This window comes from Silurus meridionalis, chromosome 20 (assembly GCF_014805685.1).
Source record: "Silurus meridionalis isolate SWU-2019-XX chromosome 20, ASM1480568v1, whole genome shotgun sequence".
Lineage (NCBI taxonomy): Eukaryota > Metazoa > Chordata > Actinopteri > Siluriformes > Siluridae > Silurus > Silurus meridionalis.
Window position 1 is genome coordinate 6072501 of NC_060903.1, and position 27825 is coordinate 6100325.

At 39.6% G+C, this 27825-nt stretch overlaps 2 protein-coding genes across 4 annotated transcripts in view; both read right to left on the reverse strand.

Moving 5' to 3' along the window:
* rab31 (RAB31, member RAS oncogene family) overlaps nucleotides 1-12579 on the reverse strand; it is a 12714-nt gene extending 135 nt beyond the window's left edge. The window contains exons 1-7 of the mRNA XM_046875822.1: nucleotides 12372-12579; nucleotides 10523-10602; nucleotides 5338-5419; nucleotides 3559-3630; nucleotides 2677-2783; nucleotides 2175-2284; nucleotides 1-486 (exon numbers count right to left, since the gene is read on the reverse strand). The exon at nucleotides 1-486 is cut by the window's left edge and continues 135 nt beyond it. Of these exons, the coding sequence (XP_046731778.1) occupies nucleotides 389-486; nucleotides 2175-2284; nucleotides 2677-2783; nucleotides 3559-3630; nucleotides 5338-5419; nucleotides 10523-10602; nucleotides 12372-12407 (585 nt within the window). The 5' untranslated portion in view covers nucleotides 12408-12579 and the 3' untranslated portion in view covers nucleotides 1-388. The remainder of the gene's footprint in view (nucleotides 487-2174; nucleotides 2285-2676; nucleotides 2784-3558; nucleotides 3631-5337; nucleotides 5420-10522; nucleotides 10603-12371) is intronic.
* A 1725-nt stretch (nucleotides 12580-14304) lies between these two features.
* Nucleotides 14305-27447, reverse strand: ralbp1 (ralA binding protein 1). 3 transcript variants are annotated; one of them, XM_046876969.1, is made up of 10 exons: nucleotides 27350-27447; nucleotides 25276-25566; nucleotides 21829-22266; nucleotides 20662-21011; nucleotides 20304-20465; nucleotides 19795-19926; nucleotides 18411-18521; nucleotides 17840-17961; nucleotides 16234-16354; nucleotides 14305-15833 (listed from the first exon to the last, which is right to left on the reverse strand). In XM_046876969.1, the coding sequence occupies exons 2-10, from the start codon at nucleotides 25523-25525 to the stop codon at nucleotides 15501-15503; spliced, it is 2019 nt and encodes a 672-aa protein (XP_046732925.1). In that variant the 5' UTR covers nucleotides 25526-25566; nucleotides 27350-27447; the 3' UTR covers nucleotides 14305-15500. The 3 variants fall into 3 exon arrangements, with proteins under 3 accessions (XP_046732925.1, XP_046732924.1, XP_046732926.1); XM_046876968.1 differs by having other exon boundaries at nucleotides 25276-25611; nucleotides 27350-27414; XM_046876970.1 differs by lacking the exon at nucleotides 27350-27447 and adding an exon at nucleotides 27321-27339.
* Between the last annotated feature and the right edge of the window lie 378 nt (nucleotides 27448-27825).

Sequence of the window (27825 nt, forward strand, 5' to 3'; positions counted from 1 at the left end):
TACTATTTTACGACAACGCGATCCGGCCTTTGTGCTTTTTTTGAGTCCTAAGAAGTGCAGGATTGTGGAGTTGGAGCACGAGTCGGACACAAATGTGTTTAGATCTACGGCTCTGCTCCTTATGAAGTTATTTTTACAGAATTAGCCAGCTAACTCTGCTCCACTGTCTTCACAGTGAACACTGGAAATATTGTTCAGTCGGCATTGTGCATATTTGTAAACAATACTGTATTGAAGAAACCTACTGTATGCTTCAAACTGCGGAATCTAAACTCTTTTTACATCAGTACTAAAGTCAAGCTAACTTTAGGTTACAGGTTAGGATGGGTATAAAGCTAAATTAAATATCCAGCTATGACGAAGAGAGCAAGACAATTTTTTCACTCCTCTAACAGCAGCGTCTAGCTGATGGAGGTGGCTGGCGTGTGATCTTGAACGACTCGTTGCTGTCCACGTCCGTGTTCTCTAGTGGGGGGATCTGCCGACCTGCAGAGGAAACATTAGGATTCATTCTGATGCACACTATATGCAAACTACTTTCTACTATTTTAATGAAACAACACATGGAATTACACAGCGGTGGTGTAAAGCAGTGGTCCCCAACCCCCGGGCCGCGGACAGAGACTGGTCCGTGGGTCAATTGGTACCACACAGGAAAAAAATACATAACTTACATCATCCGTTTTATTTATTGTCTGATTCTAAACAATGATTTATTTTGGAAAATTACCGGATTCTCTCCGCCACATCTGTCTATGACTCACTCTTGATGCATGTCATGATGCCTCAGTCACATGTCTTACCTACATCCACTACCTTCTTATAGGGGCTGCTCCGGCCGCTAACACATAATACATTCAATTACATTCAAATTGAAACGCGCAAGCTAGCAAAATGAACAAAAAAATAAGTGGATGCAGGTTTATTATTATATTTAGAAAATACCAGTTTTATGCCGGTCGTATCATTTTATCGTGTTGTAATTTTCCGCCACACCTTAAAGGCCGGTCCGTAAAAATATTCTCTCACATTAAACCGGTCCGTGGCGCAAAAAAGTTTGGAGACCACTGGTGTAAAGGATTTGTGTAAATGCACGTTTTTACTGTACTAAAGTCATTTTTTTGGCTACTTTCTGGTTTTACTGAGTATCAAAGATATAAGCAACTGTTACTCTCATTCATTTAGGATTCAATATATACAATTTTTTATTCTACTATATTTCTGGTGACAATGAACTTTACTATCTCTGCTGAAGGTTCAACACTCCCCTACCCGCATGTACTGCCTGGGAGAGACTTTATCACTGCTAAACATTATTTTCAGTTCAAAAAGAGCTCAAATAAAAAAAACCTCTGGGAACCAGCTTTTGTTAAAGTTTATCAAATATTGAGAAGTGCATCAAAATCACAATCAGTCCGGAATATTTGGTTTTACTTCATCTAAAATTATTTACTTTCAATTTATTTGTCTATTAAATATAAATGGTTCTTCCACTTTGACAAGATACTGTCATTTTATTAGTTGATTGGTCTTCCTTTTTTAAAAGATTGCTTTACTACTTGTTTTTTTTTTTTTTTGCCCGACTTGTTTGATCTCCGTTTCATTCTGGCATGTTGAATGCAGTGGGTTGAGGTGTTTAGTTTGATTTGTATTTTGGAAAATAAACGTTTTTTGGCTTTTCACTAACGTGTCGAGGTGTTGAGGACTGATGCATGTTTGAGCCTACGTTCAATACGAGTAAAATTCCTCGAGTACTGTTTAAATCAGATACTCTAAGTCTTTTATCTAAGTCATATTGGAATTGGTGACTTTTACCTTGTAATGGAGTAAAGTTTTGCAGTAAGGTATCTATACTTTTACTCAAGTATGATTTTCAGGTACTCTTTACACCTCTGTTATACAGTGACCAAGAAAACAGATTCATGATGAAGCTTTGCACACTCCTGGTATCTTCTCAACTAGGAAGATTTTCTTATAAGTTGCTTCTTAATATGCTAAACAAACAAACAAAAAAAAGAAAACGTAACAATGTGTTTATACTGAACTAATAAACCAATTCTTTACATTAATATTCAATGTGCACTCAGCTTTCAGTCATGGAACTTATCTGGTCTTTAGGAAGCGATTACATAATGTTTAGTAGGACAGGATAAAAAATAAATAAAAACGCTTACTAATACTTTGAAAGAGTTCCTCAACGTTGACAGCATTTCTGGCACTGGTTTCGATGAATATGGCTGCGATCGACTCTGCAAACTCCTTGGCATCTTTTGTGGGAACTTCCCTGCAAAAATCCATATAACTGTTTTATATAAAACTACTCCAAAAGAATGGTGCTCAATTAGACAGAAAAAAAACTCATTTTCCTAATTCATCAGCTGCTCAAAATACTCTCTCCATCTTCTCAACACACTCTCCTCACTAGTCAGTACACTTCCATCTCCATCCTTTACTGCTCCAACTAATTGGACAGTTTTTTCCAAAAGAAAAAAAATAACCAAGGTAAAACAGGATAAAGATCTATGTATAACAAACATTATATTTAAATAAATAACACTTGGAGATTAGTTACTATTAATTATGCTGTTAACAATTGTAAGCTGGCTAGACAATTAAATGGTTCATATGTATTGTTTCAGTGTTTTCAAATTTCCAATAAAAACACAAAATGCTCACCGTATATCACCCAGATCATTCTTATTTCCTGCAATTGCCACTACAATATCCTCTGGGCCATGCTCCTTTAGCTCCTTCACCCACTTTTTCAAGGTCTGGAACGAGTCCTGCACAAAAAAAGAGACCTTTCAACTTTTCCAAAGCCACAGTAATGTATGTGCAAATCCATCTTGTGCCTACACTGACTGTATAGACAACAGCATATCCACCCGCAATAAATATTTTTATTTATTTATATATATGCTACTTTATATAGATGCTACTTAATGTCAACAGTCTTCTACAATGACTCAGGACTACAGTTTGCATTTGATCCTCACTGCACACCTCAACCCACACACCTCACCCAGATGGAAATGGGTTCCCTCTTGAGTCTGGTTCCTTTCAAGGTTTCTTCCTTATGCCATCTCAGGGAATTTTTCTTTGCCACAGTCGCCACTGGCTCGCTCAGTAAGGAAAAACTTACATTTAAAGATCATTACATTTGATTTTTTTAGCACATTATCTGTGGAAAGCTGCTCTTAGACAACATCCTTAAAAGTGCTATACAAATAAAAATGTATAGTACTGGCAACTACAGCTTTGCATTATACAGTATTAGGGCTAAATTGTGACATTCGTTTTTGCCAAATAGTGTTTTAATTAAATTGAATTAGAGTCGGGAGCATTTAAGGGACATTCTTGGGATATGCCTTCTTGAGATATTATTCCTGTTTGGGGTTGTTCGTGTTTGGCGGCTTTGTCTTGGGGTGTTTGGATTCAGTTGCCTGGACGATGACAAAAAATTGTCCTCTAATATGTGCCAGAAAGTCACCTAATTCAATATTAAATATTCAAAAAATATTTATTTTCCCTCACTGTACGGTGTGCAGAGGAACTTACCAGTTTGGTGATGTCATACACAATAACGGCAGCAGCAGACCCTCTGTAGTACATCGGGGCCAGAGAGTGAAACTGTAACAAAGCAAACAGATATAGAGTAATTAAAATCTTTTCGTAAATTCATTTTTAAAAAGGTTGAAAATAAAAATAAAACCCAATAATATTTTTTCTGCCTGAAAACACTTTTTTAATTGTGGGCATTTGGACAGTCCAAGAGGCGACAAAACAGGGAAATACATAAACAAGAGGAAGTGTGCATTTAATGGATAGACAACTAGTTTCTTGTGATGTCATGCACTTGCAACAGCAGAGCAGACAACATACCCACTCAGCATTTTCCAAACACGCAAACTCTTTTACCCGAATCAGCAAATAAGTCAGAGAGAGAGAGAAAGACTAAGAGAGACACAAAGAGAGACACAGAGACACAGAGAGAGAGAGAGAGAGAGAGAGAGAGAGAGAGAGAGAGAGAGAGATTTCTATTCCCAAGCATGCAGTGGTCAGTGTGGAGGTATAATCACCACACCTTTCCTGTAAAGACTGTTGATATCTGCTCATGTTTAATTCCATTCAGCAAGCGTTCCAATTTACACTGGTCATGGCAGAGATTCTAGAGTTAGAAGCGCATCAAACACAGCTCAGGGGCCACACAGATCAGGGGCCACACACTGCCTGCCTTTTTAAACCTTTGCATGTAAATGAATCCTGAACTTCACGGAAATGCATTTCGTTCACAAAACCAAACGTAATCATTTTCAATCATAGTCTACAGAGTCTGAGCTGGAAAAAAGGTTCAAGATTAAATGCCCCGATAACAATGTCAAACTTTACACTTTTTTTGTGTGTAATATTTATGTTGGGTTTTTGGTCCTTATGATTAACTTTGAGTTTAGCCATTTTGGGAAGTTGCATCTGAAATACTTGAACATGTGTTTCTTTTATTTCCACTCAATTTTCAAGATTTTTTTTTTCTGCCTGCTTGGACAACTTTTATGAAAGGTTTTATTCTGTTTACATAAATGATTTCAAACTAACTACCACTATTAGTAACCAATTAGTTGCAAAGCAAAGTGTGTCTATACTATGAGACTCATTTACAGTCTGAAGTCATGTCCTTAGGTGAAGGTTTTTTCTAAAACAAACCATTGTCCTTGGGGAATTCTGGTATAATATAACTGGGACACGTGGATTTGGGGTATTGATCCAACAAACATTAAAGACTTCGAGTTTATGGCTACAAAATGTCACAACAGGTTAATCAGAGTAGCGAATATGTAGCATATTAGTAAAAAACATAGAGAAACATCAGCTCCTACCCTCGCTGGACAGACAATAGCAAAACCATCGTTTATAATAGAATTCATCTTGTTACATAATACATGTTGGAATTATATTAGTCATCTGTGAGCAATGTAGTGTTCAGTCCTGAGATTCAGGGCTGGACACAAAAAAATAAAACTTTCTGAAACAAAGCAGACAAAAAAAAAAACTATGTTCTTATATACAAAGTGCTCTCTAACCCCAACGTGGGTGTTGTTTTTATCCCCCTCATACATAAGGACTTCAAAAATATAAAGTTAATATTAAGAGTATCTGATTATTATGAGAGCTGGAGAATAGGAATGTTCATCTAGGCCTGAATCTCCAATCATACTGTTTGGGAAAACATAGGGAAGTTTCTGAAAGCAGCAGAGCTTGAAAACATGCTGCGCTTAGTGTTTGTGTTTGCGACAGTGTTGACTGCGAGGTGCAGAGAACGTATAAAGAAGAGACGCTCACCCTCTCCTGCCCTGCCGTGTCCCAGATCAGGAACTTGTGAAGCTCATTGCCGCAGGGAACCGTCTTGGTTAAAAACGACGCACTGACACATAAACAGAAAAGCGTGAGCAGTTACGGAAACAGTGTGACACAAATGGAACATTGGAAATGACAATAAAAAGGAAGCTCTTCTTTTGTTATTGATATTACCCCGAAACGAAGGGGAATTATACTCATATTCACACTCATTCAAAAGCTACAGTTAATCATTCAGTGTAGACACAAAGCAGACACACATTCACATTTTCTACTTTCATGGATTATAACTGCTTTTCATCGATACACTAATCCCCTTGTGTCACGCAGCATACTTGAACGATAATGTGTAATCATTTCACAATTATAATTATTGTCTTAAAGTGAAACTAGCTACTAACAGTTAACAGTTCTACACGTCTATGCTCATTATCAATACACAGCCCTACACAGACATATAAAAGTTTAGAGGCAACATCGAGATCATATAACTCTATATGTTTGAATTAATACATGGAAAGCATTTCCTGGATTTGTCTGAAGCAGCCAAAAGGGGAATTTCTGTATTTCTGTATCATAGGTTTCATCACATTTGAGTTATTTATTCAACCAGACAAAAATAGACAGTCTTCCAGTTCTTGTGCTATATTATCCCATCACTACGTCATCCTATATTAATTTGCATACTGAACCATGACATTTAACTTGTTTATATAATCTGAATGAAAGTGTTTACAAAACCAGGCCCTATAAAAGCCTGACAACGCAATGATATGCTTTACGTTACATTATGAGCACCTGCCTGATATTGTGTCGGTCCCTCTTTTGCTGCCAAAACATTTCTGACACGTCGATCATTAACAGCATAAACCTCTTCAGGAATTTGAGCATCAATGACCACTGCAGACCAGAAACAGCCCACAAGAACTGCAGTTTTGGAGATGCTTTTAAAGAACAAAATGTTCACTTGCTGCCTAATACTGAATCTCACACCCACTAACAGGTGCAATGATGAAGAGATAATCAGTGTTGTTCACTTTACCAGTCATAATAATATGCCAATATTATTATAAGATAGGCCTTATAGTGCATGTACGTTAATGCGTCTTTCAAAAAGTCCAAGATTTAATTCTCGCCTGGTGCAGCATCATGTTTGTCTTCATGCTTATCTTCACTATTACAAGACAAATTTGCCCACAAGCTATAATGTTACATGAGGACCATTTGAATTTGGCTGGAGTTTTTTTCCCCCTATGCTTCCGTGTATTTTTTTGTGCTCAAAGTTGTGACTTTCTAGCATCTGTTCAAGCTAATTAATGAGTGAAACAATATCTCCTACCAACACCTGGACCTGATCTTTGCTGCACATGTGTAGCACAGCAGGGGTTAGGATTTGGATGAGTGCTGTACAGTACAGATTCTAACCCAGCCATTAGGGAGGCACAAGCCAGTGCATTCTTAGTGCCGGTCCCAAGCCCGGGTAAATGGGGAGGGTTGCGTTAGGAAGGGCATCCAGCGTAAAACACGTGCCAAATCAAATATGCGGATCACAAATGAGAATTTCATACCGGATCGGTCGAGGCCCGGGTTAACAACGACCGCCACAGGTATCGTTAGCCGACAGGGTACCGTGGAAATTGGGCTACTGTTGGTCAAGGAGGAGAAGGAGAGGAGGAAGACGCCTACAGAGACGGCAGGGAAAGGAGCAGTGTAGGAGAGTGGAGGTTCGGGTTGGTACTTTAAATGTTGGTACTATGACGGGTAAAGGGAGAGAGGTAGCTGATATGATGGAGAGGAGAAAGGTAGATATGTTGTGTGTTCAGGAGACCAAGTGGAAAGGGAGTAAGGCCAGGAACATTGGAGGTGGGTTTAAACTGTTTTATCATGGTGTGGATGGAAAGAGAAATGGTGTAGGGGTGATTCTGAAGGAAGAGTACAGTAAGAGTGTAGTGGAGGTGAAGAGAGTTTCTGATAGGGTGATGATCGTGAAGGTGGAAGTTGAAGGATGATGATAAATGTCATCAGTGCCTATGCTCCACAAGTTGGCTGTGAGATGGAGGAGAAGGAAAGATTCTGGAGTGAATTAGATGAAGTGGTAGATGGTGTACCTAGGAAAGAACGGTTAGTGATTGGGGCGGACTTTAATGGGCATGTGGGTGAAGGGAACAGAGGTGATGAGGAGGTGATGGGTAGGTATGGTTTTAAGGAGAGGAATGTGGAAGGGCAGATGGTGGTAGATTTTGCTAAAAGGATGGAAATGGCAGTGGTGAACACTTATTTTAAAAAGAAGGAGGATCATAGGGTGACGATAAGAGTGGAGGAAGGTGCACACAGGTGGACTATGTGCTATGCAGGAGATGCAACCTGAAGGAGATTGGCGACTGTAAGGTGTTGGCAGGGGACAGTGTAGCTAGACAGCATAGGATGGTGGTCTGTAGGATGGTTTTGGAGGCGAGGATGAAGAGGAGGAGAGTGAGGACTGAAAGAAGAATAAGATGGTGGAAACTGAAGGAGGAAGAGTGTAGTGTGAGGTTCAGGGAAGAGGTCAGAGAGAGGCTCAGTGGTGTTAAGGAGGTGTTGGATGATTGGGCAACTACTGCAGGAGTGATGAGGAGGCAGCTAGAAAAGTACTTGGTGTGACATCTGGAAATAGAAAGGAAGACAAGGAGACGTGGTGGTGGAATGAGGAAGTGCAGGAGAGCATAAGGAGAAAGAGGTTGGCAAAACAGAAGTGGGATAGACAGAGTGATGAGAAAAGTAGGCAGGAGTACAAGGAGATGCGGCAGCAGGTTAAGAGGATGTGGCGAAAGCCAAGGAAAAGGCATATGAGGAGCTGTATGAGAGGTTGGACACTAAGGAAGGAGAAAAGGATTTGTACCGATTGGCCAGGCAGAGGGACCGAGCTGGAAAGGATGTACTGCAAGTTAGAGCAGTAAAGGATGGAGAGGAAATGTGTTGACTAGTGAGGAGAGTGTGTTGAGAAGGTGGAGGAGTATTTTGAGCAGCTGATGAATGAGGAAAATCAGAGAGAGAAGGTTGGATGATGTGGAGATGGTGAAGCAGGATGTAGATAAGATTAGTAAGGAGGAAGTGAGAGCAGCGATTAAGAGGATGAAGAGTGGAAAGTCGGTTGGACCAGATGACATACCGGTGGAAGCGTGGAGATGTTTAGGAGAGATGGCAGTGGGGTTTTGACCAGATTGTTTAACAGGATTTTGGAAGGTGAGAAGATGCCTGAGGAATGGAGAAAGAGTGTGCTGGTACCGATCTTTAAGCATAAAGGAGATGTGCAGACCTGCAGTAACTACAGGGGTATTAAGTTGATCAGTCACACCATGAAGTTATGGGAAAGAGTAGTGGAAGCCAGGCTGAGAGAAGAGGTGACCATCTGTGAGCAACAGTATGGTTTCATGCCGAGGAAGAGCACCACAGATGCCATATTTGCTTTGAGAATGTTGATGGAGAAGTATAGAGAAGGACAGAAGGAATTGCATTGTGTATTTGTGGATTTAGAGAAGGCGACGACAGGGTGCCAAGAGAGGAGTTGTGGTACTGTATGAGGAAGTCAGGTGTGTCGGAGAAGTATGTAAGGGTGGTGCAGGACATGTATGAGGACAGTGTGACGGCAGTGAAGTGTGCAGTAGGTACGACAGACTGGTTTAGAGTGAAGGTTGGACTGCATCAAGGATCGGCCCTGAGCCCTTTCCTGTTTGCAGTGGTGATGGACAGGTTGACGGACGAGGTCAGACAGGAGTCTCCTGACTATGATGTTTATGGATGATATTGTGATTTGTTGTGAGAGTAGGGAGCAGGTTGAGAAGAGCCTGGAGAGGTGGAGATATGCACTGGAGAGAAGGGGAATGAAACTCAGTAGGAGTAAGACAGAGTACATGTGTGTGAATGAGAGGGAGGGCAGTGGAGTGGTGCGGTTGCAGGAGAAGAGCTTCAGAAGGTGGAGGAATTCAGGTACCTGGGTTCAACAGTGCAAAGTAATGGAGAGTGTGTTAGAGAAGTGAAGAAAAGAGTGCAGGCAGGGTGGAGTGGGTGGAGAAGAGTGACAGGAGTGATTTGTGATAGTAGGGTATCTGCAAAATTGAAAGGGAAAGTTTATAGGACTGTGGTGAGACCTGCGATGTTGTATGGTTTAGAGACAGTGGCATTGAGTAAAAGACAGGAGGTGGAGCTGGAGGTAGCAGAGCTAAAGATGTTGAGGTTTTCGTTGGGAGTGACGAGGATGGATAAGATTAGAAATGAGTTTATTAGAGGGACAGCGATGTAGGATGTTTTGGTGACAAGGTGAGGGAGGCGAGATTGAGATGGTTTGGACATGTGCAGAGGAGGGACATAAATTATATTGGTAGAAGAATGCTGAGGATGGAGCCACCAGGTAGGAGGAAAAGAGGAAGGCCAAAAAGGAGGTTCATGGATGTGGTGAGGGAAGACATGCAGGTAGTTGGTGTAAAAGAGGCAGATGTAGAGGACAGGGTGGTGTGGAGACGGATGATCCGCTGTGGCGACCCCTAATGGGAGCAGCCGAAAGAAGAAGAAGAAGAAGAAGAAGCTGTACAGTACAGATTCTATATGAAACGAACAAAAAGATTTCTTAAAGGCTATTGAAGCTGTGGAATGAAACTCTTGTAGCATGAACACATAATCTGTTAATCTGGCACATAGGCTAGCGATTTAACCACACCAACGTATGGGCGGTTGTACTTTTTTTGCTGCTAGTTCTAGATCAAAACCAGACAGAAATTACCATAGGGAAACTTACTGTTGGACATTGGGTTGTACGACAATGTATTACAGACCTCGACAACCTGATGCCAACATGCACACAGCTGATGTGATACGCTTTTGTGCAATACCCACAGTGATCTATTTACATGGTTTATGTGGGAGCAGTAACTTTTAAAGTGCTTATGTAAACAACTTCCAGCCAGAAAAAGGCCCTTACTCTGCTTTACTGGGCTGACTCATGAAAACATCCGAGACTGTGTGCATTCCAGCAACGGAGGAGAAAAGATGAGGCTGGCTTGGGTACTTATAAATCAGCTTTTGAGCACTTTTCAACAGTTAATAAGGAATTACAAATTGTTGGACTGTAAAGACACACCTGGGTCTAATGCTGGGTATAATATAGAAAGTGATATTCTCCGAACCATATACTTACCCAATAGTTGGGCTTATGTTGTGGTCAAAGTGATCCTGGACAAATCTGCAAACAATACTTGATTTCCCAACTCCTGTGTCCTGTGACAGCAAAGGAGAAAATGTCAACAAAAAATTTGCTTTTTTTCCCCCTCCAGGTCCATTCCCAAGGAGCAAAAACATTTCTCAGGCCACCACAAATAAAGGGACCACGTCTCAAAAAGAATACTGACGTATAAAGTGGCATGCAAAAATTGCACACTGTTTTGGGCAAGGGCACTGATGATAGTAGTAGTAGATGGTAGTGTATTACTTGGCTCTTTCATGTTTAGACTTTCATGCTCTTTGGCTTAAAGGCAGGCCAGATGATGATGATGATTATGATCAAGCTGGAGATCAGTGAAAAGAAATGTAATTTTCTGCTACCATGGCCAGTGTTAACAATTTAATACATTCCATTCCACAGATTCAGTGATTTATAGAAGCCCTTGAGCAACTTTATTTAAATAAAATATCACTGATCTAGTGAGCTGCTAACAGAAAAAGCAGGCCGACTCCGTAGACGGAGCTAAGCATGGTGAAATACTGGAGACCACTTGCTTCAATCATCCCGTCGCCTCATTTCTGACCAAAGAATGAACAAGTTTTATACATAGATTGCAGGATTATTTCGCTTTTTTTTTCTTCTTTCTTTAATATGTGCAGATAGAAAACAAACCAAACCACAAAGACTCTAAATCAGAATCAGGAACTGAACTTCTAGGTGTGAAAGCACCTTCTAGACCAGTGGTGTCAAACTTTTGACTCAGTGGGGCCAAAATTAAATGGGTCTAAATAGACAGCCAAACACAACCAACATTTACTGAACAACAAAACAGGCAGGATACACAATAAATTGTGAAAATAAAACAAAAGCAGTACATTCTGATCTCATGCGCATTTCCCCAAGTGAGATTCTTGGCATCTTTTCTTTGTGGTCAGTTCACTAAAGTTCTGAGGAAACTCTCAGGATTGAGTAAAATTGTGTATCAGTGAGACGAATCCTGTGTGGGCTTTTGTCCATCTTCATTAAAGAGAGAAGGTGCTCTTACTGACTATGGCTTGGACAGTACAGCTACATCATGAAAGTTCAACGGTGTCTCAAAAGACATGTTTTAAAAACCTGCCTGGTGAAGTTTAACAAAATGATACAAACAAACAAAAACCTCCTAATCGTATTTGTTTCATTGTACATTATTTATTCATATACGGTATGTCCCCAGCTTACAAACATTCCAGTTGCGAAATTTCACAGATGGAACAAACTTTCTTTTTTTATGTATTACATTGCACATTTGGGTCAAAGGTGTAAAAACCTCGTCTTGTCGGACTTACAAACGTGCTCTCGGACCGGAACTCGTTCGTCTATCGGGGTCTTACTGTAATGTATTCATGATAAATATTCTAATAAATAACATCCCTAACAATAATATTTTAAGTGTCCCCCAAAAAATCCTCCTTCCTTCTTTAAGTAACACGTGTATATACGCAAACGAACATGACCAAAACACCATCCGCGATATCGAATGACGTCACTCGGCGACTTCGAGCGGCTTTGTAGCAGACTGGTTAGTTTCCCCTGAAAACAGCTGGCATCATTAAACCCGGGGATAGTTAGCATGTTAGCTCCGTTTCAGGCAACTTTCCATAAAACTACAAAGCGGTTATACCAAAGTGGCTTCAAATAACCAAACCTCAGCACAGTTTTTTTATCTTAATACACTTTCTCCTAAGTGTTTAAGACGTTTCGAAGCCTGAAGACGAGCAGAAACCGGAGCGTCGGATGCTTTCCGAGGACCCAGAAGAATGCTGAGGAGGTTTTTTCCACTTACCCCCAAAAGACACACTTTCAGCTCCCTGATGGCCATTTCAAAACAGCCCCTACAACATCTCACACATTCTTCCCCGTCGCTTTCTCGCTTTCTTGTTGTCTTTCTTTTTCTGTACGCTTTTTCTCCCTCACTCTTTCCCGCTGTACTTCCAGCGACTTTCTCTCCCCACACCGCAGCCCCGGCCTGCGCTGACCAGCTCCTGCCGCAAGCTAACGGAAACCCGGGTCACGTGACCCGCCTGTTGCGCATTACGTAATTCGAATAAAAAGGCTTCAGGAGCGAAAACACACGCACATGGGATAAGCGTACGCTGAACATCACACACACACACACACACACACACACACACACACACACACACACACACACAAGTAGAGAAAAAATACTGCAAAAAAACATATCTGGGGATGTGCTTTTGTCACGTCTTATCAAAAACTTGCAAAGTTTATTACTATTATACATATTATATGAATTAATTCTTAATGTACAATGTAGATCCGAAGCAAGCTTCATTTATAGATGCAAAGAAGAAAATGCAAAAAACAATTGCGAGAAATTAAGCAGAAGTTGTCTTAATTTCTATTTACATTTACTTATATATATATGTAAATTTGTGTGTGTGTGGCGGGCCGTGTATTTGGTACCTGGGCCTTCAGTGGGGACTTACCCGACTTAATCCACCTCTTAATACCACCACTATCACATCAAAATTATAGAAACCATCAATACTGTACAAAAAACGCAATATAACAACGCGATGCATTACAGAGAGAAAAGCATTTCACATATAGAGGGTGAATACCATTTTACTAAAGCAATAAACCCAGTTAAGACTGCAAATCGCTACACTACAACCGCAACTGTGCACCATCATCATCTAGAGCAGTTCAGAATCTAACATGACAAAAACATAAAAATGGTAATAAAATACAACCTACACAACAGAGATGCACTTACAATGTGCACCGCTCCTCAGAGGCTGTAAGCCAGTGGTACCACTCGTATTCACTGGCCTGGAAGTGGAGAACAAACCCAGAAAAGCTAGACATGGCCGACCTCCTCAGGATGTCTAGCTTTTCTGGAAAATGGATTTTTAAGTATGTTCGAGACCAAATCAATATCTCTTTTCCCTGTATGCATAAAAAAGTCTAACTCAGATGTATTAATTTGTGCAGAGCTACACACGTGTTTTGCCAGTCGAACTTGGCTGTAACAGTTTCATTTTGACCAACCAATCTGAGGACGAAAAAATGCTGACACTATTCTGGGCCAGCTAGCTGCCCTGTGAGGTGAATATGAAATCTGATTGGTTAAAGGAACAGAGCTATTTATTAAGGAGACTATGGTAAAAAGGCCAGCAGTACTGACTTTGAAGGCCCTGGGCAGATTAGATTGACATGACAGCACATAGAGGCTGAAATCTGATTGGACAGAAAAAAATCTAACATCCACATACACGTACTGGAAGCAGTGCAGCCAAGAGAAGCGCTATGAAATGAAGAGAATAAACTGTTATACAATTTCATGGAATAAATATTAGAATTTAGGTTGTACATGAAGGTCAGTGCTTCTGATAGTGTTTAGGCCAGCAGAGAAGGCTTTGACCGCCCGACACTGTGTACAGCGAACACATTAAATCTATGCTGTGAAACTGTACAGTTAGAAAAAAAAATTCATTGTTCATTCTTCACCATTCAAAGTTTTGTTGAGTCTGTGCTTCTAGCTTCTAACATTTTGGCGTCTTCTGCTGCTGTAGCCAAAAAGTTGTAGCACCTCAAGGTTCAACATGCTCACCCTGGTTATTAAGAGTGGTAGTTAGGCTTGATATAGCCTTTCTACAATTCACCTTATTCATGTCTTTCTTCTTAGGTTACTATAATAATGAATAATTTACCCAATAAACTCATGGCCCGTACATTACAAATAAGCAGAATGCTTTCTTCAAACATAATATATTTATTACATTTTGTAGCATTCATCTGCTAGAAAGGATAAAGGGCTAAAAAAAAGCCACATTAAGAACATGAGAAATGAATAAAATGGTGATACAAGAGCATTTGCTAGAAATTCAAGATGACTTTTACTTTTAATAACATAAAAAAGACGCACACACAAATAGAAACAGGAAACACAAATTATATATATAGAGAGAACGAATTCTCTATGTTCCTGTGGAACACATACATTTGAAGTCGGTACTTCCCCAAAGCAATCTCAAATAATCAATTAAGAGACAACCTGGTCATAATAATAATAATATCAACAATATTAATAATAATGTTTAGAAAAAAACATAGACCTATCAGTTCATGATGAATTACTGGGATAAATTGTGATTAGGTCAATATGTTTTAAACACAAAGAAAAAGTATAAAAACCTTCTGAAACCTAAATGTAAATCTGATAAATAATCAGATATCTATGAAGTATACATTTACACTATGTTGTAGTTTAGCATGAACACTACAGACGAATCAAACGAACAGGTTTTAAATAATGGAAACATAAAATAAAGCATCTGAACTTCTTTGTCTGATCCGTTTATTTTCTTCAGTGTAAAACTTCGAACCGGTTGTAGTCATTCACCTATGGCACAGTGGTTATATTACTCACTCACTCTCTCACTCTCTCTCTGTCTCAAACACACACCATCAGAAATAACTTTGATGACTTCAAGTTTAATCCTGGGCCTTTACCCATGCCCCCCACCCCCCCACCAAAAATAAAAATAGAGAAATGCAGAGACCATTTTTTTTCATCCCCTTTAAGAAATATCTTTGAACCGTTTTCTACCGAGTAGCTCATTAATAATACTTTTTCCGATAATTATTTGAAGGATTACAGTATTTTTTCAGCAATCAGCAGTGCCTTAGTTTGCAGAATAGTTAAGTTAAATCATAACCAAATTAATGCTAGATACATTTACTTAGATATATTTAGCTTTATGACACCACTCCTAACAACAAAAAAAAAGAAAATCATAAAACCTCTTCCACACCCACTGTGGTTTAATCCCTTACCCTATTTTTCATCTTTATAATCACAAACTCTGTATTGCGGTTCGAGTGATTGTATGAGCTGAGCTTTTAAAAGCCACGCTATAGGATGCACGCCATTCTGGTGTTTGATCTACATTGGTGGATTTTGAGTAACAGTGTATGTTTTGCTAGGTGAGGCTTTTAAAGCATCCTTTCCTGGCTTTCCATTAACGGGAGCTGAAGAAGCAGCGACGCTGATGTCTCCCGGGGCTGCTATAGATACAGGTGCATTACGTTTGTTCAGCTCTTCGGTTCTAGATCGTTCCTCTGGGCTGGGCTGTGTGGGTGGGGCCTGCTCAACTGTGGGAGGAGCTGTGTGCTCCTGCTGCAGCTTGTGGTTTTGAAGGAGGCGGAGCTGAACACGGAGCTCCAGAATAGCCTCTTGCTCCTCGTGGATGGCCTGGTTCAGGTGAGTGTTCTTGTTCTGTGGCGAAAAACCATAAGCACTTTAACTATACATAATAATAAACAGTCTATCTATCTAGACATTTCTATCCATCAACATAGACAGACAGACAGACAGACAGACAGACAGACAGACAGATAGATAGATAGATAGATAGATAGATAGATAGATAGATCTATCTATCTATCTATCTATCTATCTATCTGTCTGTCTATCTATCTATCTATCTATCTATCTATCTATCTATCTATCTATCTATCTATCTATCTATCTATCTATCTATCTATCTATCTATCTATCTATCTCTGTTTGTCTGTCTGTCTGTCTGTCTATCTAAATAAAAGATCTAGATAAAGATCTGTCTGTCCGTCTGTTACATCTTCCTCTCATCACCTCATCACCTCTCCTTTGCTCTCACCTCCAGCTCCTCATTCTGCTTCTGCAAGTCTTCCAAAATGATCTGCAGCTCCTCCTCGTCCTCACTCTCACTCTCGCTGTCTGAGGAGTACTCTTCTGTCTCACTGCGGCCCTGCTGCCGGCTGTGAGAGAGGAAGAAAGAAAAAAAAAAAAAGAACTATTGGTGTAAGTAAAATGAAAACAAAAATAGCTTATAAAAGAAAGCACCTAGAGACATATCAAAAGATACAGTAAAAAATACACTAATGTGAACTAATGACAGAATTAGCAACATTCCTCCTTGGTAGCGAATTCAAATAACAATGAAACTGATGCAAAACTAGCGGTGATCGACTGCGTTACTGGAAATCCTGTGGGGTGGAGCCTGGTGAATATAGGTGTGGAGCAGAGTGGGATAAACTAGGAATGTTTTGAGGAATGAGTTTGACTTATAACCTCTCTCAAGTCGAAATTCTACCGAAATAAACATTGAAATAAATATTTTTCAAACGCCTCTTTTCACTTTGTGAAATATTAGTATTATTTAGGGCTTCAACTAACGATTATTTTGATTAACAATCAAACATTTTTTTTCTTCAATTAATCGGGTTAAAAAAAATAAAATAAAATAATATATATATATATATATATATATATATATATATATATATATATATATATATATATATATATATATATATATATATATATATATGTTATTATAATTATTTAAAACCCTAATTCAGGGTATTTATGTATAAAAGTGTACTTGAAAAAATGCAAAAGCCACATACTGAGTTTAACTATCTTTAATTGAATTTTAATGCTTATAGTGTTTGTTTCTGTAAAAAAAAAAAAAAAAAAAAAAAATTCCATTCGAGCAGGCACGGTAAAGCAATTTGTGTAAATCAGCATATATATTGTTTTTAATGATAATTGCAGATATTTATAACTATGCTTAAAAAATCTATATAAAATATAATACATCATTGTTTTGACAATTTTAAAAAATCAAACACAGGAATTTAGTTCAGTTGTAAAGATATAAACATTTAATCTTGTATAATAATTAAATGATATATGCATAAATGAAATATACAAACTGAAAACAAGCATTTGAACGTATAGTAATGACACCGAAAACAGATGAGTAACTTTTGGAGAAGACAAATGTGATAGAAAGAGAATGGAACGGAGAAATGCAGCGAGCTAACATGCTTCATAAAAAAAATATCGTTTACTGCTGCTGTTATTTGCTGGTTCTAAATTTAGTTTGTTCGCACCGTTTTAATTAAATCCATCATGCTACGTCGTGAGCGAGGTGATTGTGCAACCTCGCGAGTCCAGATCCAGTGCGACTGTCCTGAAGTTAGCAAACACTTTACACAATAGCATTTCATTAAACTGTACCATTTTCACCTACTGAAGAAAATATAGTTTTTTTGCTCACTGTGCTGATGTTTCACCTTCATCCAGTTGACTCTGTACTCTCCTCCATTTCACAAGTGGCTGTGTTATCTTACCGTCACGCTAACCCGTAACTTGAGCAGACCGACAAAGCGATAACGGAATTCGTTGACAAAGAAGCCCTTATATTATTATTTAGTGATAAAAGTATATAAACTGACCTCTGGATATCAGCGATCTCAGCACGCAGTCGTTCGATCTCCTCTTTCTCAGTGGCGATCTGCCTGCGCAGGACCTGCTCCAAAGCGATCAGCTCTTCCTGTTCGGTCAGTATCTCGTTCTCCTACGGGACACACATTTTACACATTTTACTCTTGCAACTCGAGTCTTTATGCTCTGTGTGAGCTGGGTATATATTGAGTTTCTATAAATAAGGGTGCAGTCAGCTTTCAAATTCATCCCGAAGGTGTTCAATAGGGGTGAGGTCAGAGCTCTATAGCAGATCTTCCACTTCAACCCATGCAAAGCATATCTTCATTTGAGTTTGCTTAGTGCACAGGAGCATTGTCATGTTGAAACAATGTTCGGGTCTCCTAGTTCGAATGAAGGGAAAATTTCATGCTACTGCATCCAAAGACGTTCTGTACAAGTGTGTACCTTCAGCTTTGCGATAGCAGTTCAGGAAACCATATATGGCTGGGAAAATCCGGTGTCCCTATACTTTTGTCCAAACAGTCTATAAAACGCGTTATTGGACTTTTTTCAGCATATAGAATCTCACTTTGTTCTTACCTGAGCCAGGAGAATGTTCAGGACCTCCTCTTCATTTTCGGACATCTCCTCTTTGGACACGTCTTCTTTCGAAAGGCTGGCAATCTCCTGTGCTATCTTACTCTCACACTCCTGTGTTTGTATACGAAAAGAGACATTCTCATAAAAAAAGGTGAACAGAAATATCATTTTGTTGGATTAAATCTGTCAGACTGCGTAACATCTACCCTAGTATTTAAATCTGAGTGATACCGCCATGTTAAACAGGCATAACATCATGACATTAGAACATTATGAGTGGTAAAGTGAATAACACTGATTATCTCTTCATCACAGCACCTGTTAGTAGGTGGGATATTATAGGTAACATTTTGCCCCCTTAAAACTTGATGTGTTAGAAGCAGGATAAATGGGCAAGCGTAAGGATTGGAGCCCTTGTGGGCTGTTCCGGGTATGCAGTGGTCAGTATCTGTAGCTAACCCCTAGCCAGACAATGGTGAAGCGTACTGATGTTTCAAAAAGCCTTTATTTTGTGTTCAGCCGTCAGCCTTTCCTTTGGGAAACACAAAATCTACCTTTCCTTGATGAGAAACCTTTTCTTAGTGAAACACCGTAAGAGCTACAGAACAGATAAATAACAAATAATACAATCAGCTCTTACAAACATAAACATGAATAGCCATTCAAAAGAAACCCCGTGATGTCACACGATAATGTCACAGATGTGGCAGTGACAACACACATTAAAAACACTTCACAGTTAAATAGATTAACCAAAATATTAATACATATACACATCAAACAAATCAATCATAGTACCTTGTTCCCGTTCCAGCTAGGTGCTTAATTATCCCTTACTTTCCTTAAGAACCTTGTGCTTAATTATCCCTTACTTTCCTTAAGAACCTTGTACGATTTCAGAGCATTTAAGCGACATGACTTTCCTTTACCATGGTGTACGTCACACCAACTAGTGGGGGGCAGAGTCAAAGGATTATACCGTAAGGGGGCGGGGCTAAAAGACAATACCGTATGGGGGCGGAGTTAAAGGACTATACCGTATGGGGCGGAAGAGACCAAACAAAATGGAGCTCAAAATCATTACCTTACTAACTCTTTTCTAAGAGTTAGTTACAGTATCTATCAAAAGTGGTCCAAGTATAGAACAGTGGTGAACCCACAACAGGGTCATGGACAGCCAAGGCTAACTAGTGTAGCTCAAAATAGTTAAAGAATTTAATATTGTTAATGCTCAATGGTCAGGTCTTTTTTAGCAGCAAAAGGAGGACGAACACAATAAAAAACAGGTGGTCATAATGTTATGCGTGGTCGGTATATAAGTTTTTGTTTATTTATGTACTAAATGTGGCAGAGAAATAGAGCCCTAGAGCCCTAGAGCCCTTGCCTGTCTCTTGGCCTCGCGCAGTTTGCGTTTCAGAGCGGTAAGGATACGCTGCACCTCCCACAGGCGCTCCTCTTTGGACAGGTCCTTAATCCCAGCCTGCAAGTCTCTGTGTAAGCGGTTGAGAAGGAACTCCTGCAGAAAAACACAAACATACATAATGCAAATTACACACCCCATTGTTTTTGTATATGCTCAATTCCTGATTATTTTCCCAGTGTGCACCTTGACTTTAGTCAACAAATAAGTCCAACAAAGACCCGTTTGAAAGGTCGAACCTCATTTGTATAATACGCATTGCTTCCCATGATGTACAGTATTTTCCTCATAACCACTGTGCAACTTCCTTGTATAAACTATGCAAATGTGACAAAAATACCCACCACTTCCCTTTGCTGCTCAGGCAAGCCTGAACGTTTTTCACCCAAGTGTACAGTATAAAACGGTTGGCTGCATAAAAAGGTCTTTATAGTGTATTAATATTATTTAAAAAATTTTTTTTACAGCTGTACCTGTCTTCGAATCTCCTCCTTGATGCTCTCCTGGGTGTCAGGCAAGGCTGGCATGGTGGCTACATTTGACCAGCGCAGAGGATGCACCACTGTTTTCAGAACCACGTCGCCAAAAAGCTCACGCACATGGGTGAAGAAGACGTAGAGCACTCGGTTGCCAATCTGCAAACAGAAGAGAATGGAGATCATTACAGGTGTAGCAGTAAGTTAAAGCATTCGAAAAGTTTTTGAGGGGGAACGATGTTGAGGGGAAGCCAGATTATTGTTATATAATAACATATTGTATATATACACTTTTTAAATTTTTTGACTGAAAACCTGCACTTTTAAAATCAGTTTCAAAATGCTGACTCTTCACCTGCATGGTGGGATTGAGGACGATCGAGATGTTCTGGATGTTCATCTTGGTGTCTGCCTCACGGGCGATCACGTGGTCCATATGAGTGATGAGCCATGACAAGAGCAGCCTGCTACCGTCAGGAACCTCGGCCAGCAACCGCTGGAACTCATGCAGCTTCTCTGCCTCGCTGGAGCGGCTGCACGCATCCTCAAACCTCGGCCCCAGATCTCGGCCCAGGAGGTTGTCGGGGAGCTCGCGCAGGTACTGCTTCATTAGGCTGGCCACAGTGTGCGGCTCGTACTCCTCCAGGCACGGGCACTCCTCCCGGTCGTATGCCGCTTTGAGCTCATCCACTTTCGACTTCATTCCTGCCAGGAAGAGAGAGAAAAAAAACGGTTAACAGCTCCTGCAAGCCTTTTTATTTTGATATATTTATTTCTATCAAAATGGAACACCAGGAAAGTTACTACTAAAGCTACTTTAAATATGCTTTATGGGTGTGAATCTTCACTGGTTTCACAATTCGACTGGATTATCATGTCAACGATTCGATTCAATTCGATATCACACCCACTTTGCTGGGTGCATTTTTTTTACGTCCGCCATTAAAGTTAAAGCAAAAAGCGTACGCGATGAAAAGTGCCAGTAGGCTATAATCGCTCATGGCCAATTACTGCAGAAGCGTCCGCATCATAGACATGATTCATTTCAAAATCCCTAATATGCTTCCTTAAAGACATAAGAAGCCACATCACAGGGGGAGCTAAGCATTTAGAGGAAAGCACTTTCTGCCCGCTTATGCATAGGTGAACTCAAGACACGCATGACTGGCTAATGTTGTTCTAATTGACAAGATTGAGTTTAATGCTATTCCTCCCACCCATAAAACATGGAAAGTTATGATGTCTTAAGATTTTAGGCCTCATATGGGAGTGACTTTAATTCAAATACGCTAACTTCAACAAAAGGGTGGACGATTTTCTGAAGTTAAAGTGGTGAATCGTGGGACATTGGTTGATCAACAGTATAAAATTAGTTCAGGATTTTACTAAAGCAAGCAAACTGCATGTCATTAATTTACTGAGAGATTTAAGAACATAAGAACTGGTATAAGGATTTAAATGATTGAATGCTTGTCACTTTGTACCTACACAAATGCAGCTACTAGTTAACGCAACAGCTTACCGGAGACACGGTAGATGCCTTCACACTTCATGCCATAGCTCTCGATGTAGTCAATGCACTCGCGGAAAACGGCAGGCAGCTGGATTCCATCGTAGAGCGCTGTTCTCCTCACCGCTTCAGCTAACGGCGCACCGAAAATGGGTCTGACCGTGGCCGGGGTCTCCACAGCGACAGGCTCAGGTTCTGCAGTGCTTGGCTTTTTCTTCTTCTTTTTCTCCTTCCACTGCTTGACCACGTCGGCTGCGGTCAAGTCCTTAGACTTCTTGTCCTTGGCCTTCTCCTCTTTGGGGCCTTTTTCCTTCACTTTAAAGTCCTTCTCCTTCTTCTTGGAGAAGCTGGGCTTCTTGAACACGTGGATGCCTTTGGAGCGCTTCATTTTGGAGGGGCTCTCGGCCTCGTCAGCCGAGCTGTCCTCCTGGAAAGCAGCGTACCCCTCAGCTACAAAGGAGAAGCAAAGACGTACAAATGAAGAAAGAGAAACAAAGAGTTCTCCTCGACAGACCTGATACCATAATAAGCATACAGGCAGATTACAGAGCTGCGAGTAGCATCCCAGGCCACCTCCTCTCCCCTCTCTTTACTCCAGCCAATCTTCCTCAAGGTGAGCCATGACCGACTAAAAAAAAAAAAAAAAAAACTCCAAATGAGGTCAGCTCACAATTTAGGACTATTCCCTGTGAAACTACTGTACCCGCTCTCTATTTAGGACTCCATCTATGGAGCCGTGACACCTACTTTGCAGAGTGTACTCTCAGTAACGGAGCTCATAACAGCTATCAGAGCCCATCAGCCAGCACTTATGAGCCTATCTCCTTAGAGAGCTTTGGAGTCGAGCAGAGATACACACCCACAAAGGACATAGACTGGCAGGGTATGTCCTCAAACTGTCCATCACTTCCTGCTTCTCTGCAATAGGTTGGCTAAATATAGCCAGTGGGTTGAAAACAGTGTACTTTCTCTTTAGAGCTGAGGAGTAAAATCTGACAGGCTGGGCCAGTGTGGAATACGCCACACATCAAACGTTCTGTGAAATACAAATTACAGAAGTTGATAGCTGTTGGTGAATTGTAGAACTGATAACAGTGAGTGAAGAACAGAAACTAGATAGTACTTATGGTTGATGTCTGACAAAGAATGTGACCAGTTCTACTTTGACCAGTCTGGATAAATAAATCAAGCTGCCTAAATGAAACTTTGTTTCAAGCTTAAAAGATAAACTTTAAGGCTAAACCTTAAAGCAACAGCAGTATGAAAAATTATCTGAGTGACTGTTATTGACATTTTAAACTACAAAAGATCTAAAGGTTAGCATATACTTCCTCTAAAACACCAGAAGCTAATTCCCACCATGTGTTCTTTTCTCACATATTTGCTACAAACCATAAACACATACTGGCAAACACTGCTACTGCTACCATTGTTTTAATAAAGTTTTAATATGTTCAAAACAATAAGAAAGCCTAGCTTATGGTTTTAATATAAAAAGTTAATCCTAATGTTAGCTAGCATGACGGCTTAGCTGCAGATTGAACCTAATAGCCTGATGTTAGCAAGTTTATTTGCAGGCTTGGTTAAGAGTGGATGCAATTGCCTAATGCTAAGTAGTTTGCTAGCAAAATGTGCAGCAGGCTTACTAAAGAAAATAAATCACCTGCCTGCATTTATTTATTTATTTATTTATTTATTTATTTATTTATTTATTTATTTATATATTTACTATATAGCTAGCAAACTTAATGAACTTAATTACCTAAAATGTATCCTAATGTTAGCTAGCTTGCTAGCAACCATGGCTGAGGTACAGAAAAGCAAACATTCCTCTTTATAAATATACTGAAAAAACTGAGGTAAATTCTTTAAAGTTCCAAATACAACAACTTGAATTAAAGTATAAAAGTAAAAGTATAAATAAGCAATAAAAATAAATAAATCTTTACAGCCTGTCACAAACAAACAAACAAACACACACAAAGTTTGTCTACTAAATTAAGCTAGGTCCAATAGCTAAAACATTTCTAAGCATTAGGTTGCAATTAAATAATGTGTGTTACAGTATAAACTGCCTAAATAAATAAGAAATGTGACTATAAACAACATATAGATTATAGTGATAGATTAGGCTTTGTATTTGTTCTCATGTTTATTACAGTTAGGTTTAAGTGAGTTTTAGTTGTTTTGATGACAGAATGTCCTGACATTTCTTTTCGAATCGTTAGTTAAATAAAATAAATAAATAAAAAAGTGTCGTTTTTTTTCTGGAATGTACCAAGAAAATGGAATATAATACTAGAGAAGAAACACAAGTAAAGAACTCTATTTCTCACCCACATTATGTAAACAAAACAGTAAAAACTAACCATGTTTCTGAGGTAAAAACAAAGGTTATTACTAGCTTAAATAAAAATTTGTTAACTAAAGTAATCTTAGTTACCTTGTACTTTTTGATTCAACTTACATCATATAATACTTAAACTAAATCTAGCACGCTTGGCTAGCAAGAAAATTAAAATATCTTTCACTAAAAGGTCAACATTAGTTCATCTACAGTAGCTACTCCGCTGACAGCATTAGCACAGTACTGTCCAGGGTTTCTGGCTAGCCGAAATAAAATAAAAAGCAGCTGTGAAATCATGTCTGTTTTAATTTTTCCATACAAGCAATGACAAAAATTTTTTGGTGTGGAAAATTGGTTCTGGCAGGAAACGTATGAGTGACCTCGGGGAATGTTTAGATGTGAAGCCTTTCACGTAATAGTATAGGGTACAGTGCCAAAATGGAGAGGATTCAGGGTTAAATGTGCACCCCCCCATTTATCCACAATAATAATAATAATAAAATTATATTAATTATACAGGCTTATTCAAAAAGAATGAACCGATTTCATTACACAATATTTTATTAAGGAAAAGCAATACAAAACTCCAGCCAAGTCACAAGTATTATACTCACAATCAACTTAGATAACTACTCTTTCAAATGGTCACTGACTCATTCCATGATGATGCTTGAGAACTGAAACAATGCGTCATGATATCGGTTCATTCTTTTGGAATAACCCTGTATAAGTGTTAAATCTAATATAATAAAAAATAACAAATATAAAATTTATAGTAACATTCAACTAAACACAATTTCAAGGGGAATGACATCCACATATTTATCAAAAAAACCTTTAAACAATAATTATTCATTCAAAATAAAATATATATAAAAAAAAGAAAAATTCTTCCTAATTTAAGGCTAAGCTTTATCTCTCATAAATAAATATTGTTTCTTGCATGATACCCTGCATTCATACATCATGTAAATATTTCAAACAGATTATCCTAGTACCGGAAGTACCATTAAGTACTTTTATTCCTCACAACATGAGCAATGTCTGCTTTTTGGCTGCTCTTAAATATCAACTGAGAAGAAAAAAAAAGACTAAAGTAAGAAAAGTCTTACTGCGTTTCTCCTTTTTCTTGAACTTGTTCTTTTTCTTGCTGTGCTCTTTGTCATCATCAGAGGCAGCATCAGGGGGCTCATGGTGGTGTCCGTCATGCGGAGGTGATGGTTCTCCCGTGCGGTACAGCCCAGGGAACTTCGTGGGGCTGATTTCCTCTGAACTTGGGGTCCGAGGCACGCCACTCTGATGCTCCGCCCCTCGCCGCTGCTCTGCAGGGCTGCTATTGGGTGGCAGGAAGCACTCTGTCATTGCACCGATGCTTGTTTACTGGCTGATTACGGCACGCTGCCCTGCAAATGGTTTTATTAAGATGACATGTCACCTCACCATACTATCTGAAAAAAAAGCATTAAAGATCATTTTCATGCATATAATATTTGAGTTTAAACATGACCAATCCCTGAACAACATTGTCCCCAACAACATACCACTGTTTCCTAACAACCAATCAAATCACCTCTGTTCCCTATGACAAATGACTAATCACCATCACTTTCAATAATCAATCTCTGATGATCCATTTCTATCAATGACCAAACCCTGAAAAACAGGTTCCCAATAAGCAATCACTGACCACCACTGTTCCCAACGACTAATCCTTATACAACTTTGTTCTCAACAACCAATCGCTAAACACCACTGTTCCCAATGGCATATCCCTGTTCACCATTGTTCCCAATGACCAATCCATGTACAGCGTTGTTCTTAGCAACCAATCAATAATCACCACTGGTTCCAATTACCTATCCCTGACCACTACTGTTGCTATCAACCAATCACTAATCACCACTGTTCCCAACAACCAATGCTTATACAACTTTGTTCTCAACAACTAATAACTAAACGCCACTATTCCCAATAACCAATCACTGGCCAGTGCAGTTCCCAACAACCAATCAATAAACAACACTGTTCCCAATGGCCTATCCCCGTTCACCATTTATCACAATGATTAATCCATATACAAATTTGTTCTTAACAACCAATCACTAATCAGCACCGTCTCCAATGACCAATTACTGAACAGTACTGTTCCCAACAACCAATCACTATTCACCACTGGTTTCAATGATCTATCCCTGATTACCACTGTTACCAACAACCAATCAATATACAGATTTTTCCCCAACGACCAAATAATTCATCACCATTGTTCCCAATTACGTATCCCTAAACAACCTGTTCAAAATAACTAATCAAGGACCACCAATGTTCCCAATGACCAATCCCTATAAAGATTTGATCCCGAACAACCAATCACTAGTCACCACTGTTCCCAAATGGCCTATCACTGATCAACACTGTTCCCAACGTCCAATCCTTGTACAACTTTGTTCCCAGCAACCAATCACTAATCACCAATGTTCCCACTAAGCAATTCCTGACTACTACTTTCTCCATTGTTTATATTTTAATGATTCCCTACATTATAATCATGACGCCAAATTAAATATGAAAAATAGGCAACCGCGTCATCCGGGGACTTCTAGTGATATTCAGAGCGTTTTCTCTGAAAACCTTTGGCAACCCTGAAGAGCATTTCCGCACTGCTGGGCTGGACCAGACCTGTCAGTCACTTTGTCATAAACGTAGCTGGGCCAAACATAACAAAACAACAAATCGAAGCTAATCAGGGTTCGTGTGAACGACTCCAAAAGCATTTTCATGCCCAAACAAGCATCTTTATAATGAAGCTGATTATACATACTGTATTACAGAAAGCAGATGAAGAAAATGAAGCCAGATAACGCGCTCGCTTACTTCCTGTGCGGAGTTCAGCAGAATTACATTGATTTGTTTGAGATTAATTATGAATGCTATTAATAGATTCGCGTCTTTATCACCTTTTCTGCTGTATGACATTGGATCTACAACGTTGAAGCTACAAAGCTAGCACCCTATGCTAGCTGGCTAACTCTTTGGCAACTAGCTCGGAATTGCCCGGCTTTCTGCGTTAAGTGTCCAGTGTCAGCTCTGAAATTTAACACGCCATCACAACCTGGGCATCAACATGAACAATAAAACACACGATCAGACCACATACATCAACGTGATTTAATTTCCTGCACCAACCTGCTAGGACTCAATCCCACAGAGCCGCTTCCTGTTGCTGTGTTTACGTACCAAGTGTGTGACGCGGTTTTGCGTAGTGTGCGTGAGCTTTGAATTCTGGGAAATGTAGTCATGACGAACCCTTGGCTCACTGAAACTAGCCTACCATCTTCTCCACTGTTAACAATGTATTAATACGACACCACCTACACTATGTTCCCAAAAGTATTGGGTCACCTGGTCATAAAGGTGGTATGTGATTTTTGAGCATCACATTCCACATTTAGTCCCAGTTTGCTCTTATAATTCCCTCCACTCTTCTGGAAGATGTTCCACAAGTGTGCTTATGAATGTTTGTGTTCATCATCCACAAGGGTGTTATGAAAGGCAGGTACTGATAAAGGTGAGGTGAAGTGAGGAGGCCTGGGGTGCAGCGTTCCAATTCATCCCAAAGGTGTTGTGAAGGGATGAGATCAGAGCACTATAGCAGACCACTC

What these genes read in the sequence shown, in the direction of transcription:
- ralbp1 (XM_046876969.1), bottom strand. Translation starts at nt 25,525, where the DNA reads ATGACAGAGTGCTTCCTGCCACCCAATAGCAGCCCTGCAGAGCAGCGG. An exon ending in AGGAGGAGATTCGAAGACAG is followed by an intron (nt 19,927 to 20,303) that starts GTACAGCTGTAA and finishes GTTTTTCTGCAG; the next exon opens with GAGTTCCTTCTCAACCGCTT. An exon ending in AGCAGAATGAGGAGCTGGAG is followed by an intron (nt 15,834 to 16,233) that starts GTGAGAGCAAAG and finishes TTTTCGCCACAG; the next exon opens with AACAAGAACACTCACCTGAA.